The 22,232-nt window shown below is 46.3% G+C and overlaps 1 protein-coding gene across 2 annotated transcripts in view; it reads left to right on the forward strand.

Annotated features, from left to right (window-relative positions):
- GNL3L (G protein nucleolar 3 like) overlaps positions 1-22,232 on the forward strand; it is a 66,311-nt gene that overhangs the window by 28,724 nt on the left and 15,355 nt on the right. For both annotated transcript variants that reach the window (XM_030194280.1, XM_030194279.1), the window contains exons 6-13: positions 1,443-1,578; positions 1,741-1,844; positions 1,982-2,126; positions 2,271-2,358; positions 5,984-6,161; positions 6,378-6,520; positions 7,038-7,174; positions 7,644-7,777. In XM_030194280.1, coding sequence (XP_030050140.1) covers positions 1,443-1,578; positions 1,741-1,844; positions 1,982-2,126; positions 2,271-2,358; positions 5,984-6,161; positions 6,378-6,520; positions 7,038-7,174; positions 7,644-7,777 — 1,065 coding nt within the window. The remainder of the gene's footprint in view (positions 1-1,442; positions 1,579-1,740; positions 1,845-1,981; positions 2,127-2,270; positions 2,359-5,983; positions 6,162-6,377; positions 6,521-7,037; positions 7,175-7,643; positions 7,778-22,232) is intronic.

The raw sequence follows: 22,232 nt of genomic DNA on the forward strand, positions 1-22,232 counted from the left end.
GCAAGAACAGCAATATAAAATGCTGTTGGGAAATTATATATCTTCAGACAGGCACTGTAAACAAAAATACAGCAGATGAGGGTGCTTGAAGAGTGGAGAACAGGAGGCCTCATTAGGCCACCTTTTCTGGAGCTGCCGGACAATTCAGTGTCTTTGGAAGACAGTAGTGCTATATATGGCTGAAGTGTTAAGAAGATACTGCAAAAAGCAGAGTTCTTATTTGATGATCTCACTGGGGAGTAGTGGGAAAAGGGAAAGAATCCTTTTTGAGTAAAGCATGTTTGTTGGCACAAAAATGTATTCTGGTAGTATGGAGGAGCCTGCAGAGGGTGTTCCAAGCTGTATTTATTTATTTATTGCATTTGTATCCCACATTTTCCCACCTCTTTGCAGGCTCAGTGGAAACCTTAGTGGAACTCCTTACACATGGAGCACAAAGTCAGGTGCTGAATATGGTAGGATGGGAGACTACAGAGGAGGGATGCATCTGAGACCTAGAGACAGGTGCCTTGTGGTTTATGCTGGACAGACTTGTTGGATCTGGTGGGTGTATAGACCACCATACTGCAAAGGAAGATATATGATGAAAGTTTAAGCTAACTGAGGTGGTTTGGGGGTGGATAAGGTTAGGGAGTCCTAAGGGAAGGGATAAAAACAGAGAATGATATATTGAGTTATATATTGGTTTACCCTACCAGTTGATCTTATGATTCATTTTTCTTGCATGCTACATACTGGAATTTGAGTCTGGGAATTGTAAGTTGAGTGCTTTGTTTTGACAATAAACAGATTGAAATACAATGCATAGGTATGTGAAGGGATGAAAATTACAGTATGTGAGCTTGTGTATGATAACATCAATTTTAAGCTGCTGGGAATCTTTTACTCATGGAATTAGAGTATTTGTACGATGATTTTGTTGTCTGATCAGCATTGTAGGTATGTGTGTACTGCAGTTCTAATCAATAATAATTTATAAAAAAGTTATATCCTATGGTTCTGCTCATGCTCCTTCCCTCTGTCTTTAGCACAGAAGTCCCATGCCCCTGACAATTTTGGGCTTCTTCTTGAGGTTTTTTGAATGTTTTATCTTTCACTGTATGTAGCTTCCATTGTGTAGCTCTATGGATGCTTCAGTTTACCTCCCATAGTCACTGTCTTAGGGAGCTCCTAATTTTAACATCATTTCAGTTTAACAATTTATATTTCTGCCTTTACCAGGGAAAAATAAAGTTCAGAGCAGATAGCAAGTGCATTAAAAATCAAACATCAGGGAAAATAATAGTTAATAAATAAAGCCAGATTTCATTTGGCATTTTTACATTTTGCCCCCCCCCCCCCCCCACCCGGGGGATGTAAGACTGTTCTGAAAGTTCCTGAAGGGAGCAGGGGTCATGCAGGATTGGTGTTTATTTTCTCACTGCTGACCTTTGACCTCTTAGGTGGTGGAGCTGGCCGATGTGGTTTTGGAAGTACTAGATGCTCGAGACCCCCTGGGCTGTCGCTGCCCTCAGGTGGAGCAAGCTGTTGTGCAGGCAGGAGCAAATAAAAAACTTGTCCTGGTGTTAAACAAAATTGGTAAGTGCACAGAGGTGGACTGAGTTCACATATAGGGCGAACATTTACACAATAAGCATCCATGCATGCAGCTGCCCACATGACATAGTGGCATGTTCTCGCATCTCTCTCTCTTCAGTCTCTCCTTTGCCTCATCATGAGTTGTTTTTCCCTCTTTTCCAGATCTTGTTTCCAAAGAAATAATTCAGAAGTGGCTACGGTACCTGCGGAATGAGTTCCCCACTGTTGCTTTCAAAGCCTCTACACAGCAGCAGTTCAGGAACTTGGTAGGTGCTATGAATGACTATTTGTATGCCTTTGTTCTCCTTTCTGGGTTTCGCTCCTGTCTATCCTTTTCCCAATCTCTCCCACTTTCAACCCAGACCTACTGCCAGTATTGAAACAATTTCCTTCTCTTTTTCAGCAACAGAGCCGGGTGCCTATCAACCAGGCTTCAGCGGAGCTCCTGAGTTCCAGCACTTGCCTGGGAGCTGACTGTTTGATGAAATTGCTAGGGAACTACTGCCGGAATCAGGACATTAAGACTGCCATCACCGTTGGTGTTGTGGGTATGCTAGTGGCTTCCATACATAGGGAATGTCTCACCTCTCGTCACAGTGCACCTTGGGGTGGAGCATGTTTATGGGCAGGTTGCCAGGAATGACCCAGTCACAGATCAAGGATAGCATTTGATCTCTGGTTGTTGTTTGCAGGTTTTCCCAATGTAGGGAAGAGTAGTCTGATAAACAGCCTGAAGAGAGTCCGAGCCTGCAACGTGGGAGCAACCCCTGGTGTCACCAAGTAAGAGAGAAAGAATGAGAAAGAGGAAGAGTGCTCTCAGCAAGCCTCACAGTTGGATTCTTTTCCTCCTTTGATCCTGGGGAACTAGGTTCAATTCCCACTGCAGCTCCTTGTGACTGTGGGCAATTCACTTAACCCTCCATTTCCCCAGGTACAAAATAAGTACCTGTATATATGTAAACCGCTTTTAATGTAGTTGCAAAATACCACAGAAAGGCGGTATATCAAGTCCCATTTCCCCCTTACCTCCGGGGTGAGATTAGTACATAGCATCAGCACTGCTGAGCCAAGCAAAAAAGGACTTTTTTTGGGCTGTATTTCTGAAGTAGGCTGTGAAAACTGTAAGGCTAACAGCTATTCTGCATGCTGTTATAGATTTAATTAACAATTTTTCAGTTTGTATTTATATTTCTTATCTTTTCATTACTTTTTTATTGTTTAATTTTTTTAGGGCTGCATTTTGATTAAAATTTGTAATCACAATTAATCGCACGATTAAAGGTATGGATACCTTTAATTTTGCGATTAATCATGATTAAAAATTGTAATCAAAATTCAGCCTGAATTTTTCCCTCTTCCTGTCTGGGGGCAGTTCTATAAAGGTCGCCAAAGCTTAAGCACCAAGATGCAGTGTGTTGATTGCTGATTGAATAACAGCACCTGGGCCACCCAGATTTTGTTAGAGAATATCAGCTTAAGTTGGCATTTACGCATCAACGTTTAAATGTTCCCACTTAGCACGGCAACAGCAGGTGTAAATGCACACATCTCAGTGTAGCACTTCAACGTATGACTTGCAGTATTCTGTAAACATAGCACCTCTCCTGTGCACACCCCCCTTAAATTTATATGCTAAATGAGTTGTGTGCTAAAGTTATTGATTATTGCTTAGAACTCAGTGGGCACTTACAAGCATAATTGTAACAATCCCATGCATAAGTGCTAGTATTCTGTCACTTATGTGCAAAATTGGCACCTTAGACGACCTCTTATAGAAAGAGGGGGTTTATAGTTCATCAAAAATTTGCTATACCGCTCAAACTAACTTGCAGAACCAAGCGGTATACAAACTAATAAAAGTATTGAAAGGAACTCCAAATTATAAAACAGGATAGTTAACCGATCATACTCAGAACAGAAAGAGAATAGAATGAAAAGGAAAAAAAAATTAAGGCAAGTAAAGTAACCATAATGGGAGATCCTGAACCGCATTATTAAACACTTGATGGAATAACCAGGTCTTAATTGCAGTTTTAAAGGAGAGGTCACCACAGATAGAAAGAGGAAAGTTATTCCAGGTAAAAGGTTTAAAAAATAAAAAGCACTTCGTCTAGTGACTTCCAGTTGTGCAGTCTTGGATCCTGGAAGTACCAAACGTTGGTCGTTTAGAGACCGCAAAACCCTACTAGGTGTGTCAGGGATTATAAATGATGATAAATAATCTGGTAAGCCTATTCTAAATGGTTTGAAGGTAAGATTCAAAACTTTGTATATAACTCTTTGTTCAACCGGTAACCAGTGGTATTTTACAAATAACTGAGTAACGTTTTCAAAACGACCAATGTGGCAAAGAAGTCTAATCTCCATATTTTTCAGAGTTTGAAGATTTTTTCAAAATGGAGCTGTCATGAAACGCCTAGCCACCCGCCTGGTGTTACCCTGTGGCCACTTAAAGGGCCTATCCCCAGCACAGCTCAGGTCCCCCTGCACCTGCCGCTTGTATTCTATACTAGCACCCTCCTCCCACCGACTGGGTCACAACCCCCTCTGGGCGAGTCTCCCACTCTCCAGTTATACCAGTGATTTCGAGGTTACTGGAGCCACACTCCCAGTGGTCCCACAGTTCCCAGAAAGCACTCACAGACTCAACACACAAACCACCAGGTTTCTTTATCAGTCCAGGCAGACAGGGCAAACAAACAATTATGTTTATTCTCTTTAAAAATATTGAAAAATGGAACAAAATAGTGCAATTGGCAAACTATAACAGGTAACTGAAATATGGATCAATTATAACACTAACTAAACACTTGCATACTTCCTAGAAAGTACTTGGGGAGATCAGGGCATATATCTGTTCACAGAGCTTCAGCAAAGAGATCTCTCTTCTCCTAGGCTGAAACTGAAGCAACAGCCAGCATCTGCTGGGTCATTTCAAACTCCAGGCCAAGTACCTGGGAAGATCAGGGCATATATCTGTTCAAAGAGCTTCAGCAAAGAGATCTCTCTCTCTTCTCCAAGGCTGAAACTGAAGCAACAGCCAGCATGTGCTGGGTAATTTCAAACTTCAGTCCAATTGGGGCTCAGAACAATCAAGTTTCAAATAAACCTGGTTACATTGCAACAGGCACTTCCTATTATCTGTGTGCTGACTAAAAAAAAGAGAAGTCAGTCCTCTGTAGCAGCTTTAAGCATAAACATGCACCATCTGCTGGCCAAACTAGAGAAATTAATTTTTGCAGGAAAATATCCAATATATTTTATAGGCTTAAAACACACTGTTTCTTCACAGGAGCATGCAAGACCGGTATAGACAATATTACAATAATCTAACCTTGACACAAGGAGTATAAGAGCATGATCATGGTCAAATATGTGTCTAATTGAATCAGAGGCATAGCCAGACCTTTCATTTTGGGTGGGCCCAGAGTTTGGATGGGTAGGCCTTCCAAAATCCCCCCCCCCCCTTTGTCCTGCATATTTCTCCCCCTCCTCTGGCCATATCCAGCATTCCCCCCTCTCCAAGGCCCAGCATCTCCCCCTCTCTGAAACTAACCCCATACCTCAGTACTTTCGACAGCAGCTATGTACATCCATTGCATGGCCAGCCCCATATGCTTCCCTCTGCCTCGTCCTGCCAGGGAGGAAACAGGAAGTGATGTCAGTGATGGCAGGGCATGGTAAAAGGAAGGTGCTGAGGTAGAACAGGGAAAGGGTGTGTTGTGGAGCTGCAGGTGGGAGGCAAATGCCAGATCTGGGCGTGAAGAAGAGGAAGAGTGAAGAGCGAGGCAGCTGCTGCTGAACTATTTTGAAGACTACACAGGGTGGGCCTGAGCCAGGAATGGGTGGGCCTGTGTCCACCCAGGCCCACCCATAACTACACCACTGAACTGAATGCAATTGACCAAAAAAAAAAAAAGAAAAACAGGGGTCTGTCAGCAACAGTGAGCCCCAATACCCAAGGTAGATGGTGTGCCATGTTCTCCCTCTCTTTGCCATTTCCAGTATCTGTGCTGGCCCTCAAGAGCTGATGCTTGGGTATGTGCTGAACAGTCTGTGTTTTGTGAATAAGAGTGTTCTACTTCAGGAACACTAGGTATTACCCTGTCCCTGAGGGTTTATAGTCTTAAGTTTGTACCTGAGGCAATGGAAGGCTAAGTGCTTGCCCAAGATCACAAGGAGCAGCAAAGGATTTGAACTGAGCTTTTCTTATTGTCAGCCTAGTGCTCTAACTGCACTTCTGTTTTGGAAGGGGGTGGGGAGGGGTATCCCCAAAATATACTGAGGGTGATGAAGGAGGACAGCCATGGTATCAATTTTTCTGCCTTTCCTGGGAGCTGCATTTTACTATGAGAAGTCCCCTTTGACCCTTCATTGTCCTTTTCCACACATTTTTATTCCATAGATGTCTCCAGGAAATCCACCTGGACAAACACATCAAGCTGCTGGACTGTCCGGGCATTGTTATGGCTACTGCTGCTTCCGAGACGGCTGTCATCCTGCGTAATTGCATGAAGATTGAGCAGCTGGCAGACCCAGTGAGCCCTGTGGAGGCCATCTTGAGACGCTGCAATAAGCAACAAGTGAGGAATCGTCATTTCTTCTGTGCTGCACATCTATTTACATAAAGGAAGTCAGGCAGCATGTCTGTAACATAGCATATCAAAATGTAGTTCTTGGGCCTGGCTATGAGGTTCCTCAGTTATATGACACACTGAGCAGTGCCTGTAAGGGTTTGGTGCTTCATGGATGTCCCTTTCTCGCTTCCTCAGCTTTTGCATATGCTCTCTCTCTCTCAGGTACTGGAGTACTACTCTATCCCAGATTTCAGAAACACCATGGAGTTCCTGGCACTGCTATCAAAACGGAAGGGCATGCTAAGGAAAGGAGGGGTCCCAGACCATGAGAAAGCAGCCAGAGCTGTGTTAACTGACTGGACAAGGTGAGTGAGCACTGCCCCACCTTCTCCTGCACCCCATCTCTTGGCCTCGTACAGCATGGAGCAAGGGAAAGGCCATTCTGGTAGCAAGGAATTACTGCTGACGGTCTGAATCTGAAATGGTGCAGACTATCCATCAGCTCATCCCAATGATCAGGTGATCCTCCACTCTGTATTCCATTTGTAAATGAGAAGACGGTGAGCAATGCTTGAAACAAATTGTTTCAATTTTATTTCTAGAACTGAGAGAGTTTCTTGTCATTAACAGGTACTGATATGGAATGCATCTGTGTTTTATTGTTTGAGACCCCATCTCGGCCAGGAGCATAGTGAGTCATTGCTCAAAGCACAATAAGCAGCAGCCAATGTGGGCATCTCTCCCCTGCACATACACTATGTATTTGTACTGTTTAAATACTATAAATAAAATACATTTATTTCCCCTTTCTGAAAAAGCTGTCTGCTTCCCAAAGGCTAACCTCACTGCTCTTAAACACTGCTTCTCTATCTTTGTTTATAGTGGGAGGATAAGCTACTTCACCCACCCCCCGGAGACACATACGCTGCCCACCCACATCAGTGCAGAGATTGTGACAGAGATGGGCCAGGCTTTTGACTTTGAGGAACTTGAGCGAGACAACCAGACTGCACTGGCACGTGAGTGATTGGTGGGGGGAGAGTAAGGTAGCCCCATGCTTCTAGGAGACCCTGCCCACAGTTTTAGCTGACACTGCTGGCATTTGTGTTTCCATTCTCTTTGGATGCTGCATCACATGACCATTATACCCACAGGCTGAAATGACTTGAGTTGCTCAGCAGGAGGGAGAATGAGAGTTTTATTCTCTGGGGATGGAATCTGGAGGACAATGTTCATTAAACTTTCTGTGGCCACAGTTTTTTCAATTGATACCACTTTTCCTGACCGTTGTACAGCATCATCTGTGATTCTGTCATCATCCCTGCCATTGGTGGAGTTTGCATGGGCCTTTTTATAGCACAGCCTATTTTTCTTGGGCCCAACCTAGTTGTAATTTCAGGTGTGTATTTGTGATCCCATCTGGAGTTGTGACCCATAGTTTGGGAAGCACTCCTGATGGAATACTCTCTCCCCACATTTTCATTGCAGAAATACCTTCTGGTCCAGAAGGGATTGCTATGGAGACCTGCGGCCTGACAAGCGGCACTGAAGATGAGCAAGCACTCAGTGACGAACTGAAGGATACCGAAATCATCATGGATGAGGACAACAAAGACTTGGAGGTTTGCCTTCTCCTTCCTAGAAATTCTCTTGCATCTATAATCTCTTTGGGAAGGACAAGATAGGCAGAGGAGCAGAACTTTATTAAAATAAAATAAAACTTTAAAGTAGAGTTTGTAAGTAATAAGGTACTGTGGGTTATCTTGAAAAAGAACATAAGAATTGTCATACTGCATCAGATCAAAGGTCCTTCTAGCCCACTGTCCTGCTTCCAGCAGTGCCCAATCCAGATAACAAATGCCTGACAGAATCCCAAAAAAGTAGCAAGATTCCATGTTAGCCACCTCCAGAGATGAACAGTGGCCTTCCCCAGATCTACCTTAATATCAATTTATGGACTTTACCTCTAGGAACTTGTCCAATCTTCTTTTAAACCCAGCTATACTAACTGCTTTACCACATCCTCTGGCAACAAGTTCCAGAACTTAACTATTTGTTGAGTGAAAAAATATTTTCTCCTAAGTGTTTTAAAAAATATTACTCTGTAATGATGTGGTATGTCCCCTAGTCTCTCTACTTTTTGAAAGAGTAAGCAATCAATTTGCATTTACCCGTTCTACTCCACTCAGAGTTTTGTGTAGATCTCTATCATACCCCCACTTAGCCATTTCTTCTCCAAGCTGAAGAGCCCTAACCTCTTAAGCCTTTCCTCATGATGAGTCCCATCCCCTCAATCATTTTGCTTGCCTTTCTTGGTACCTTTTCTAATTCCGCTAATTCTTTCTTGAAATGTAGTGACCAGAATTGCACACAATACTGAAGGTGAGGTTGCTTCATGGAGTGATATAGAGACATTATAATAATCTTTGTTTTATTCTCTATCCCTTGTCTAATAATTCTTAGCATTTTGTTTGCTTTTTTGGCCTCCACAATACACTGAGCAGAAGATTTCAATGTATTATTATTATTATTCTCAGAGGACAAGCAGGCTGCTTGTTCTCACTGATGAGTGACGTCCACGGCAGCCCCTCCAATCGGAAACTTCACTAGCAAAGGCCTTTGCTAGTCCTCGCGCGCCCATGCGCGGCCGTCTTCCCGCCCGAACCGGCTCGTGTTCGTCAGTCTTCTTTTGTCCGCGCTCGGGACGGTCATGTTTTGCCGCCGTTTCGCGCCCCTCAAGTTGACCCTCGCGCGTCTTCGCGATTTCGCAAAAAAGAAGAAAGACCTCGGTCTTTGTCCCTTCCCGTGTGTCTAGTTTGTTTCCCCGACGTAAGTTTCCTTTCGCTTTCGGGGTAGGCCTTTTTTGTGGCCTCGGTACGGGTTTTTCTCTGTCCCTAATTTTTGGTGCCCTTCGTCACCATCGCGAATTTTGATTTCGCCGGCGTGATTTTTCCACCCATGTCATCGAAGTCTCCCAGCGGCTTCAAGAAGTGCACCCAGTGCGCCCGGGTAATCTCGCTCACTGATAGGCTCGCGTCGTGTCTTCAGTGTCTGGGGGCTGGGCACCGCCCGCAGGCCTGCAGTCTTTGTGCTCTTTTACAGAAGAGGACTCAGGTAGCGAGATTGGCCCAGTGGAACGTGTTGTTCTCGGGCTCTTCGTCGACAACAGCACCGGAGGCATCGAGTGCATCGACATCGACAGCATCAAGACCTTCGACCTCGGCATCGACTGCATCGAGGTATCGACCCTCTGCATCGTCGGTACCGACCCTCTGCATCGTCGGTACCGAGACATCGGAAGGCTGCGTCGGCGTCGGTGGTACCGGGACCTCCGCTGTTGCTGATGTCGTCGGACGGTGGTGCTTCGACTGGAGTGCAGGTGAGGGCTGTCCATTCCCCTGCTGGTGGCGGTGAGCCTTCGGGTGGGTCTCCTCCTACCCTGAGGGCTCCTGCGGTACAGCCCCCCCCCCCCAGACCGACCTTCTTCTGCCTCGGCCCCGAGGAAGAGATGGCTGGATTCTACGTCCTCCTTGTCGGTACCGGGAAGCTCCGGTGACATGCTTCGTTTGAAAAAAATCAAAGAAGCATCGACACCGGTCACCTTCCCGCATTGGTACCGAGAGCTCTGGGTCGCCAAGGGAGTCGGCATCGGCACCGGGAGGACCAGTCACCCTCTGTTCAGGAGGTGTCGAAGCGCTCCCCCTTGGACAGCCCGGAACAGCCTCCATGCCCGGAACAGACTCTGACCTCGACGCCCGCATCGGCTTCCACGTCTTTCTCCACAGCCGCTCTGCACGAGAGTCTCCGGGCTGTTCTCCCGGAGATCCTGGGAGAGCTGTTGCGCCCTTCCCCTCCGTTACCGGGGGTGCTTGCGCCACCGGTACCGTCGAGTGAGGCGCCGGTCGCCTCCCAGGAAGGCTCGACGTCGGCGGAGGGAGCTTGCCGGTGCTGGCGAGGGAGTCTACCTCTCGACGCTCTCACCGTGGCCGTGTTTCCACGGAGTCGAGTCGGGCACAGCTTCAGACACAGGTTCATGAACTTGTGTCTGATACCAATGGTGAGGCCTCGTGGGAGGAGGAGGAGGACATCAGATATTTCTCTGACGAGGAGTCTGATGGCCTTCCTTCTGATCCCATCCCCTCCCCTGAAAGGCAGCTTTCTCCTCCCGAGAGTCTGTCTTTTGCGGCCTTTGTCCGGGAGATGTCTACGGCCATCCCCTTCCCGGTGGTCGTGGAGGATGAGCCCAGAGCTGAAATGTTTGAGCTCTTGGACTATCCTTCTCCACCTAAGGAAGCGTCCACAGTACCCAAGCATCATGTCCTAAAAAAGACATTGCTGGCGAACTGGACCAAGCCTTTAACTAATCCCCACATTCCCAAGAAGATTGAGTCCCAGTACCGGATCCATGGGGACCCAGAGCTGATGCGCACTCAGTTGCCTCACGACTCTGGTGTGGTGGATCTGGCCCTAAAGAAGGCTAAGAGTTCTAGGGAGCATGCTTTGGCGCCCCCGGGCAAAGACTCTAGAACCTTAGACTCCTTTGGGAGGAAGGCCTACCATTCTTCTATGCTCGTGGCCAAGATTCAGTCCTACCAGCTCTACACGAGTATCCATATACGGAACAATGTGTGGCAGTTGGCGGGCTTGGTGGACAAGCTCCCACCTGAGCAAGCCAAGCCATTTCAGGAGGTGGTCAGGCAGCTGAAGGCGTGCAGAAAATTCCTGGCCAGAGGGGTATATGATACCTTTGATGTTGTGTCCAGGGCCACTGCTCAAGGTGTGGTGATGCGCAGACTCTCATGGCTGCGTGCCTCCGACCTGGAGAATAGGATCCAGCAGCGGATTGCGGACTCCCCTTGCCGAGCGGACAACATTTTTGGAGAGAAAGTCGAACAGGTGGTAGAGCAGCTCCACCAGCGGGATACCGCTTTCGACAAGTTCTCCCGCTGGCAACCTTCAGCATCTGCCTCCTCAGGTAGACGTTTTTATGGGGGAAGGAAGACTGTTCCCTACTCTTCTGGTAAGCGTAGGTACAATCCTCCCTCTCGCCAGCCTGCGGCCCAGGCTAAGCCCCAGCGCGCTCGCTCTCGTCAGCAGCGTGCGCCTCAGCAAGGCCCCACGGCTCCCCAGCAAAAGCAGGGGGCGAGCTTTTGACTGGCTCCAGCAGAGCATAGCCGACATCAACGTGTCAGTGCCGGGCGATCTGCCGGTCGGGGGGAGTTTGAAAGCTTTTCACCAAAGGTGGCCTCTTGTAACCTCCGACCGTTGGGTTCTTCAAATCGTCCGGCAAGAATACACCCTCAATTTGGCCTCAAAACTTCCAAATTGCCCACCGGGAGCTCAATCCTACAGCTTCCAGCACAAGCAGGTACTTGCAGAGGAACTCTCCGCCCTTTTCAGCGCCAATGCGGTCGAGCCCGTGCCATCCGGGCAAGAAGGGCTGGGATTCTATTCCAGGTACTTCCTTGTGGAAAAGAAAACAGGGGGGATGCGTCCCATCCTAGACCTAAGGGCCCTGAACAAATATCTGGTCTAGGAAAAGTTCAGGATGCTTTCCCTGGGCACCCTTCTTCCCATGATTCAGGAAAACGATTGGCTATGCTCTCTGGACTTGAAGGACGCCTACATGCACATCCCGATACTGCCAGCTCACAGGCAGTATCTGCGATTTCAGCTGGGCACACGTCACTTCCAGTACTGTGTGCTACACTTTTGGCTTGCCTCTGCACCCAGAGTGTTCACGAAGTGCCTGGCTGTAGTAGCAGCGGCGCTTCGCAGGCTGGGAGGGCACATGTTCCCCTATCTCGACGATTGGCTGGTGAAGAACACATGCGAGACAGGAGCTCTACAGTCCATGCAGATGACTATTCGCCTCCTGGAGCTACTGGAGTTTGTGATAAATTATCCAAAGTCCCACCTTCTCCCAGTGCAAAGACTCAAATTCATTGGAGCTCTGCTGGATTCTCGGACGGCTCGTGCCTATCTCCCAGAGACGAGAGCCAACAACTTGTTGTCCCTCGTCTCTCGGGTGCGAGCGTCCCAGCAGATCACAGCTCGGCAGATGTTAAGATTGCTGGGCCACATGGCCTCCACAGTTCATGTGACTCCCATGGCTCGCCTTCACATGCGATCTGCTCAATGGACCCTAGCTTCCCAGTGGTTTCAAGCTGCTGGGGATCTAGAAGACGTGATCCACCTGTCAATGAGTTTTATCAAATCCCTGTATTGGTGGACGATTTGGTCCAATTTGACTCTGGGACGCCCTTTCCAAATTCCTCAGCCACAAAAAGTGCTGACTACGGATGCGTCTCTCCTGGGGTGGGGAGCTCATGTCGATGGGCTTCACACCCAGGGAAGCTGGTCCCTCCAGGAACGCGATCTGCAGATCAATCTCCTGGAGTTACGAGCGGTCTGGAACGCTCTGAAGGCTTTCAGAGATCGGCTGTCCCATCAAATTATCCAAATTCAGACAGACAACCAGGTTGCCATGTATTACATCAACAAGCAGGGGGGCACCGGATCTCGCCCCCTGTGTCAGGAAGCCGTCAGCATGTGGCTCTGGGCTCGCCATTATGGCATGTGGCTCCAAGCCACATATCTGGCAGGCGTAAACAACAGTCTGGCCGACAGGTTGAGCAGGATTATGCAACCTCACGAGTGGTCGCTCAACTCCAGAGTAGTGCGCCAGATCTTCCAGGTGTGGGGCACCCCCTTGGTAGATCTCTTTGCATCTTGAGCCAACCACAAGGTCCCTCAGTTCTGTTCCAGACTTCAGGCCCATGGCAGACTGGCATCGGATGCCTTCCTACTGGATTGGGGGGAAGGCCTGCTGTATGCTTATCCTCCCATACCTCTGGTGGGGAAGACTTTGTTGAAACTCAAGCAAGACCGAGGCACCATGATTCTGATTGCTCCGTTTTGGCCGCGTCAGATCTGGTTCCCTCTTCTTCTGGAGTTTTCCTCCGAAGAACCGTGGAGATTGGAGTGTTTTCCGACCCTCATCACACAGGACGAAGGGGCGCTTCTGCATCCCAACCTCCGGTCTCTGGTTCTCACGGCCTGGATGTTGAGAGCGTGGACTTTGCCTCTTTGGGTCTGTCAGAGGGTGTCTCCCGTATCTTGCTTGCTTCCAGGAAAGATTCCATTAAGAGGAGTTACTTCTTTTTATGGAGGAGGTTTGCCGTCTGGTGTGACAGCAAGGCCTTAGATCCTCGCTTTTGTCCTAAACAGGCCCTGCTTGACTACCTTCTGCACTTGTCTGAGTCTGGTCTCAAGACCAACTCTGTAAGGGTTCACCTTAGCGCAGTCAGTGCATACCATTACCATGTGGAAGGTAAGCCGATCTCAGGACAGCCTTTAGTTGTTCGCTTCATGAGAGGTTTGCTTTTGTCAAAGCCCCCCGTCAAATCTCCTACAGTGTCATGGGATCTCAATGTCGTTCTCACCCAGCTGATGAAACCTCCTTTTGAGCCACTGAACTCCTGCCATCTGAAGTACTTGACCTGGAAGGTCATTTTCTTGGTGGCAGTTACTTCAGCTCGTAGAGTCAGTGAGCTTCAGGCCCTGGTAGCCCAGGCCCCTTACACCAAATTTCATCATAACAGAGTAGTCCTCCGCACTCACCCTAAGTTCTTGCCGAAGGTAGTGTCGGAGTTCCATCTGAACCAGTCAATTGTCTTGCCAACATTTTTTCCCCGTCCTCATTCCTGCCCTGCTGAACGTCAGCTGCACACATTGGACTGCAAAAGAGCATTGGCCTTCTATCTGGAGCGGACACAGCCCAACAGACAGTCCACCCAATTGTTTGTTTCTTTTGATCCCAACAGGAGGGGAGTGGCTGTGGGGAAACGCACCATATCCAATTGGCTAGCAGATTGCATTTCCTTTACTTACGCCCAGGCTGGGCTGGCTCTTGAGGGTCATGTCACGGCTCACAATGTCAGAGCCATGGCTGCGTCAGTAGCCCACTTGAAGTCAGCCACTATTGAAGAGATCTGCAAAGCTGCGACGTTTTCATCTGTCCACACATTCGCATCTCATTACTGCCTGCAGCAGGATACCCGACGCGACAGTCGGTTCGGGCAGTCAGTGCTTCAGAATCTGTTCGGGGTTTAGATTCCAACTCCACCCCCCTAGGCCCATTTTTTATTCTGTTCCAGGCTACACTCTCTGTGAGTTGGATAAGTTGTTAGGTCAATCTCAGTTATGTCCTCGCCGTTGCGAGGCCCAATTGACCATGTTGTTTGTTTTGAGTGAGCCTGGGGGCTAGGGATACCCCATCAGTGAGAACAAGCAGCCTGCTTGTCCTCGGAGAAAGCGAATGCTACATACCTGTAGAAGGTATTCTCTGAGGACAGCAGGCTGATTGTTCTCACAAACCCGCCCGCCTCCCCTTTGGAGTTGTGTCTTCCCTTGTCTTTGTCTTGCTACATACGGGACTGACGAACACAAGCCGGTTCAGGCGGGAAGATGGCCGCGCATGCGCGATGCGCATGGGCGCGCGAGGACTAGCAAAGGCCTTTGCTAGTGAAGTTTCCGATTGGAGGGGCTGCCGTGGAAGTTACCCATCAGTGAGAACAATCAGCCTGCTGTCCTCGGAGAATACCTTCTACAGGTATGTAGCATTCGCTTTATTAGCATTTGTATAGCGCTACCAGACGCACGCAGCGCTGAACACCTGACACAGAAAGACAGTCCCTGCTCAATAGAGCTTACAATCTAAAAATACAGACAGACAAGACAATTAAGGGCGAGGGAAGTACTGGGTGGGAAGGAACAAGGGGAGGGCAATTGAGTAGTGGCTAGGAGCCAAAAGCAGTGGTGAAAAGGTGGGTTTTCAGCATAGATTTGAAAACAGGTAGAGATGGAGCTAGACGTACAGGCTCAGGAAGTCTATTCCAGGCATAAGGTGCCGCGAGGGAAAAGGAACGAAGTCTGGAGTTAGCAGTGGAGGAGAAGGGGGACGACAAGAAAGATTTGTCCAGTGAGCGGAGTTCACGGGGAGGAATGTAGAGAGAGATGAGAGTGGAGAGGTAATGGGGGGCTGCAGAATGGATACATTTAAAGGTCAGTAAGAGAAGTTTGAACTGTATGCGGAAGCGGACAGGGAGCCAGTGAAGTGACTTGAGGAGTGGGCTAGTGTGGGTATAATGATTTTGGCAGAAAATAAGTCGTGCTGCAGAATTTTGGACAGACTGGAGAGGAGAGAGATGGCGGAGTGGAAGACCAGTGAGAAGCAAATTGCAATAATCCAAGCGAGAGGTGACAAGGGTTTGGATAAAGGTTCTGGTAGCGTATTCAGAAAGGAAGGGGCGAATTTTGCTAATGTTGTAGATAAAGAAATGACAGGTTTTGGCGATCTGTTGAATATGCGCAGAGAAGAAGAGAGAGGAATCAAAGATGACTCCAAGGTTACGAGCTGAGGAGACAGGGAGGATGTGAGAGCCATTAACAGAGATAGAGAATGGGGGAAGAGGGGAAGTGGGTTTAGGGGGAAAAATAAGAAGTTCAGTTTTAGTCATGTTTAGCTTCAGATGGCTTTGAGACATCCAAGCAGCAATGTCAGACAAGCAGGATGAAATTTTGTCCTGGATTACGGTTCAGATTTCAGGGGTGGAGATGTAGATCTGAGAGTCATCTGCATAAAGATGGTATTGAAAGCCATGGGATGAAATCAGGGTACCAAGAGAAGAGGTATAGATGGAGAAAAGGAGGGGTCCAAGGATAGAACCCTGGGGGACATCAACTGAAAGCGGGATGGAACTTGAAGAGGAACTGCCAGAGTGAACACTAAAAGTGCAAAGTGAGAGGTAGGAGGAGAACCAGGAAAGAACAGAGCCCTGGAATCCAATCGAGGATAGCGTATCTAGGAGTATGGTGTGGTCAACAGTGTCGAAAGCAGCAGATAGGTCAAGAAGGATAAGGATAGAATAGAGACCTCTGGATTTAGCCAGCAGCAGGTCATTAGAGACTTTGGTAAGTGCAGTTTCAGTAGAGTGAAGAGGGCGGAAACCAGATTGGAGTGGGTCAAGAATAGGTTGAGAAGCGAGGAAGTCAAGACAACGGCGGAGCACGACGCATTCAAGTAATTTGGAGAGGAAAGGAAAAAGGGAGATGGGGCGATAGTTGGAGGGACAGGTAGGATCAAGTGAGGGTTTTTTTAAGGAGTGGAGTGACAACAGCATGTTTGAAGGCCGTAGGAACAGTTGCAGTGGAGAGTGAGAGATTAAGGATGTGACAGATGACAGGGAGATAGTGTTAAGTAGATAAGTGGGGATGCGATCAGATGAACAGGTAGTACATTTGGAGGAGGAAAGAAGAAGGGCAGTTTCCTCAGCAGAGAAGAAGGAAAAAGAAGGAGAGGAAGGAGAGTAGGGGGTGTGGACTAAGGGAGAGAGAGGTGGGGAGGGTTTGGATGAAAATTCAAGGTTAATCTTACGGATTTTATCATGGAAGTGCTCAGCTAGGGTCTGAGGAGAAAGAGAAGGGGGAATTGGGGACGGAGGCACTTTGAGAAGAGAGTTCAGTGTGGCGAAGAGAAGTCGAGGGTTAGAGTCAAGGGAATTTGTCAATTGGGAGAAGTAATCCTGTTTGGCCCATGAAAGGGCAGACTGGAAGGAGTTAAGCATGAATTTGAAATGAATGAAGTCGGCAAGGGTGCGGGATTTAAGCCAAGAACATTCAGCAGAGCGGGCACAGGAACGAAAGTAGCGGATTTTAGAGGTCAGCCAAGGCTGGGGTTTGGTACACCTAGTAGGATGGGGCATGGGAGGGGCAAGTGTCCAGAGCAGAGGAGAGAATAGTATCATAGGAAGAGACTGCTTCTTTGACAGACTTAGATAGAGTGGTGGAAGAGAAAAGGTTAGAGACACAAGAGGACAGAGTAAGGGGGTCAATAGCTTGAAGATTCCTAGATGTGGGGGTTGAGATTGGGTGGGACTGGGGAGGAGGGTGCTTAAGTGTGAAGGTTAATAGGTGATGGTCAGAAAGGGGGAGAGCTGAGGAACAGAAGCTGGAGGAGAAGTAGTTAGAGGAGAGGATAAGGTTGAGACAGTGACCATTTTGGTGGGTAGGTGCAGAGGAGCACAGCAGAAGATTGAATGAGGACGTTAAGGCAAGAAATTGGGAAGCATAAGAGTCAGAGGAATCATCAGCGTGGATGTTAAAGTCACCTAGGATGATGGAGGGGGATGTAGGTTCACAAAAGAAGGAGAACCAGGCATCAAAATCAGTGAGAAAGGATGAAAGAGACTTATCAGGGGGTCGATAAATGACTGCCAGTCGGAGAGGCAGAGGAGTGAAAAGGCGGATGGAGTGGACTTGAAAGGACAAAAAGCAGTGAGATTGGGGTGGAAGAAGAGGTTGAAATTTGCAGGAGGGAGAGAGTAGCAATCCAACGCCACCGCCGTGGCCAGCAGGGCGAGGGGTATGAGAAAAAAATAACCACCATGGCAAAGAGCTGCAACAGAAGTAGAGTCATCAGGGGAGAGCCAAGTTTCAGTTAAGTCAAGTAGATGGAGGGAACACGAAATGAAGAGGTCGTGAATGTAGGGAAGTTTATTGCAGATGATGACACCAAAATCTTTTCCTAATGTGGAACCTAGCATTGTGTAGCTGTAATTTGGGTTATTCTTTACAATGTGCATCACTTTGCACTTGTCCACATTAAGTTTCATCTGCCATTTGGATGCCCTCTTTTCCAATCCAGTAGGTCCTCCTGCAATTTCTCATACTCCTCATGTGATATCAAAATGTTTTGTGTCATCTGCAGATTTAATCATGTCACTCATCATTCCTACTTTCAGATCACTTATAAATATGTTAAAAGTACTAGTACCAGTACAGATTCCTGTGGCATTCCACTGTTCACTGTCCTCCGCTGCGAGAATTGTCCATTGTGTTTTATCTTTCAACCAGTTCCCAATTCACAATAGAACATTGCCTCCTATCTCATGGCTTTTTAATTTTCTCAGGCGTCTCTCATGAAGGACTTTGTCAAAAGCTTTCTGAAAATCTAGGTACACTTACATCAACTGGCTCATCTTTATTCACATGTTTATTCACACCTTCAAAAAAACCCCATAGCAAATTGGTGAGGCACGATTTCCCTTGGCTGAATCCGTGTTGACTTTGTCCCATTAAACCATGTTTGTCTATGTGTTCAGTAAATCTCACCTTATGGTATAAAAATATACAAAAGTAAAAAGAGACTAGCATGATTTAACAAAGAATATGGCTATAAAGATAGTGCAAAGGATCCCAGAAAGAAGACAGTGGACAAGAATATCTGGAAGTCCAGAGGAAGCAGGGAAGGTAGGCTAGACAGCAGAGGCGCAAACAGAAGACATAGCAATGACAGTTAATCAAAATACCTTCTTTTTTTTTTTTTTTTTAAGAGTATTTTATTTATTTAAAAAATGTGTAGCCCTCATTATCTTACAGTCTAGGTGGGTGACAATAAAAGCATACAATAGTATCTTACAATATCATAATATCATATGATACAGGCGTTCAAATATTTGAAAGGTATTAATCCGCAAACAAATCTTTTCCGAAGATAGGAAGGCGGTAGAACTAGAGGACATGAAATGAGGTTGAAGGGGAGCAGACTCAAGAAAAATGTCAGGAAGTATTTTTTCATGGAGAGAGTAGTGGATACTTGTAACGCCCTCCCGCGGGAGGTGGTGGAGATGAAAACGGTAACAGAATTAAAAAATACGTGGGATAAACATAAAAGAATTCTGTTCAGAAGGAATGGATCCTCAGAAGCTTAGTGGAGATTGGGTGGCAGAGCCGGTGGTGGGAGGCGGGGCTGGCGGTTGGGAGGTAGGGCTAGTGCAGGGCAGACTTCTACGGTCTGTGCCCTGAAAATGGCAGATACAAATCAAGGTCAGGTATACACATAAAGTAGCACATATGAGTTTATCTTGTTGGGCAGACTGGATGGACCATACAGGTCTTTCTCTGCCATCATCTACTATGTTACTTAAAAATAAGACAAGATCCTATATATAGGGCGTACATTGCCTCGGGTTTACATGTGGGCACCAAAATATTATAGCACAGAAAAAAGCACTAAAGGGCTTTCAGGAGTGGAATAATCAAGAGTCCTTTAATAAATAGACCCTTTGGTGTACATATGCCTGCGTCAGAAGTCTAATTAATAGACATTAAAATAAATGCAAATAAAATATCAATAATGTACAGGTGTAAAAATGTGTGTGTGTGTGTGTGAGAGAGTGAGTGATGAGCTGGTGTCCATGCAAAACACAAATCTATATATGAAACACCCATTCTATGCCAATAATGCATTAAAAGAAGGTACAAAGTGGATACATGCACAAAAAATGTGAAATGTAGTTGTGCTTAATAAACAATAGTGTGTACATACTACATCAATTTGACATGTAAAGGTGAGAGATTGCTCATTACTGTGCTCTAAAGAAGCATGCTTAATAATAATATGTTGATAATACAGCATAGATACATGCACAAAAAATGATAAATGTCAGAAAGCAATATGCAGTTGTGCTGTGTAATTGAAAATACTAAATAATACATCATACGCAAAAAGTAAACATGCCAGTGGGTAACGTAGTTCTATCCTTGAATAAAATGTGCCTGTCTTACCAAAAGAAGTACAGTCTCTCAAGAAAAACAATGATATCACTGTCATACAGAAATTCAGAAAATGGTGTGAGAAAAGATTAAATATTGTCAAATATTACAATGGCAACTACCATAATCAAGATGCCAATGTTTAAAACAAATAGTACTTAACATGAAATCAAAGGAATCTGTTAAGTGCGTTGATACAAAGCTTACCAAAGAACATCGAATAAAAAACACCGTTGACTCTATTATATTGAAGTACTCCTTTTCATTCAACGTTGCTTGGTAAGCTTTGTATCAATGCACTAACTAATTTTTTTATTTTATGGAATGTGTATTGAAAAACCACAAAATACAAAGCAAGTAACAGTGCTTTCAAGAAACTAGGTGGTACAAGAACAGGACTACTCCCCAAACCCCCACCCACCCATCCAGGCACTCAAACAGAAACCCATAGGACACACCATGTTGTTTCTTCACAGTGATCCCTGGAATAAACTTAAAAAATAATCCCATATGCCCCCCCACCCAACCCTCCCAGTGCTCCAGTTCATAAATTTAGCAAAAGAACTATGCACTCTATGAGGAAGTCCATCCCAAACCGGAGACCACTCTTGTAATGTCCTCCAGGCCCTCAGGGACTCTTTCTTGACATTCAAGCATTTCCATCACATCAACTGAAAAAGTTCATTACGCCATTCCATCAGGGAAGGCAGAAGTGGCTGTCTACAGTTCCAAAGAATACACTTTCCATCCAGTAGAAAGCATATACATAAAAGAGCATTGGCATGCGTATTAGTACTCATTAGGATAAAGTTAGAAAAAAGTAACATATTAGCTTGCAGTAGAATATGTTTACCCGAAGCAGCTGACAAGTAAGACACAACTCCCCTCCAGAACAGCAGGATCCATGCACAGGAGCAATACATATGGGTCAAATAGGCAGGACTTAACCCCACACCAGGAACAAACCGCTGAGTCTGATATCTGTGCACGATGGATATACTGCGGCTAAACATACACATCAGAAATTTATACTGCTGTTCCAGGAGAAGATATGAGCAAGTCACTTTCTTGATGTTTTTCATCAGAAGATGCAACATGTCCCCAGTGAAATGCTCTGTATCCGCAAGCTCTCTATTCCATTCAGTGGCGAGCAGTTTGGAGTCCCTGGGGGGGGGGGGGGGGGGGGGCCTCTAGAGTATACAAGCTGACTTGATGAAAGGGAAATGGGACTTGATATACTGCCTTTCTGAGGTTTTTGCAACTACATTCAAAGCGGTTTACATATATTCAGGTACTTATTTTGTACCAGGGGCAATGGAGAGTTAAGTGACTTATCCAGAGTCACAGGGAGCTGTAGTGGGAATCGAACTCAGTTCCCCAGGATCAAAGTCCACTGCACTAACCACTCCTCCACTCCACTAGCTCTGGTTGCTCTAGAAAGAGTAAAAGTTTCCACAATTAAGTCTGCTGCATCCTCGGACATAGTCAAAGGAGGAAAAGTACTCACATAATGAGAAACCTGCATGTAAGGGTACCAATCAGTGGCATGTACAAGACCCTCCTCTTGTAAAACTGCAAAGGATTTAATACGTCCCTCTGAAGTAACCAGGTCTTTCACAAACCATAAGCCTGGAGACCACCATCTGTGCAAGTAAGATTTAGAGGTTTCAGGATCCAAGTCCTATTGTCTGCCAGAAGCAATAATACAGTCGAGCATGACGACAACTGAGCTCGCTTGGAAATCCAGTTCCTTGCTTGGTGAATAGATTTCAATATTGGATGATGTCGAGATGAAAGGAGCTGATAAGGACTCTGGGTATGTAAATAGTACAACAAATTGTACTGGAGCCACAAGCTGAGACTACAAAGAACAAGGTGGAAAAAAGTGTATGTCTTTAATTCAGTTTACTAGGTGATGCATCAAACAGGCCACATGTACTTGTAAAGATCCGTACAGGCCAGACAACCATGGCCCAGAGGTCTGGACAGTTTTGACAAAGCAGTCCGTGGTTTCTTATTATTACAAAGAAATTTACACAATATGGTCTGAAATTTTGCAATGTCTCTGTTAGTCAAAAACATAGGAAAAGTCTATAAGACATAAAGTCAGTTTGGGAGCAACACCATCTTGTACAATGTGATACACCCTTGCAGGCTCAAAGGTAATGTAGTCCATAAAGTAAGAACATCCATTGATTTATGCATCAGAGAGGTAACATCTACCTTATAAGTGTCACTCGCACAAACTGAGGAGTAAAAGGGGCGATCAGGGAAGACAAAGCCATGGTGGAGAGATTAAATGAATTCTTTGCTTCGGTCTTCACTGAGGAAGATTTGGGTGAGATACCAGTGCCAGAAATGGTATTTGAAGCTGACGAGTCGGAGAAACTGAATGAATTCTCTATAAACCTGGAGGATGTAATGGGGCAGTTCTACAAATTGAAGAGTATCAAATCTCCT

This window comes from Microcaecilia unicolor, chromosome 2 (assembly GCF_901765095.1).
Source record: "Microcaecilia unicolor chromosome 2, aMicUni1.1, whole genome shotgun sequence".
Lineage (NCBI taxonomy): Eukaryota > Metazoa > Chordata > Amphibia > Gymnophiona > Siphonopidae > Microcaecilia > Microcaecilia unicolor.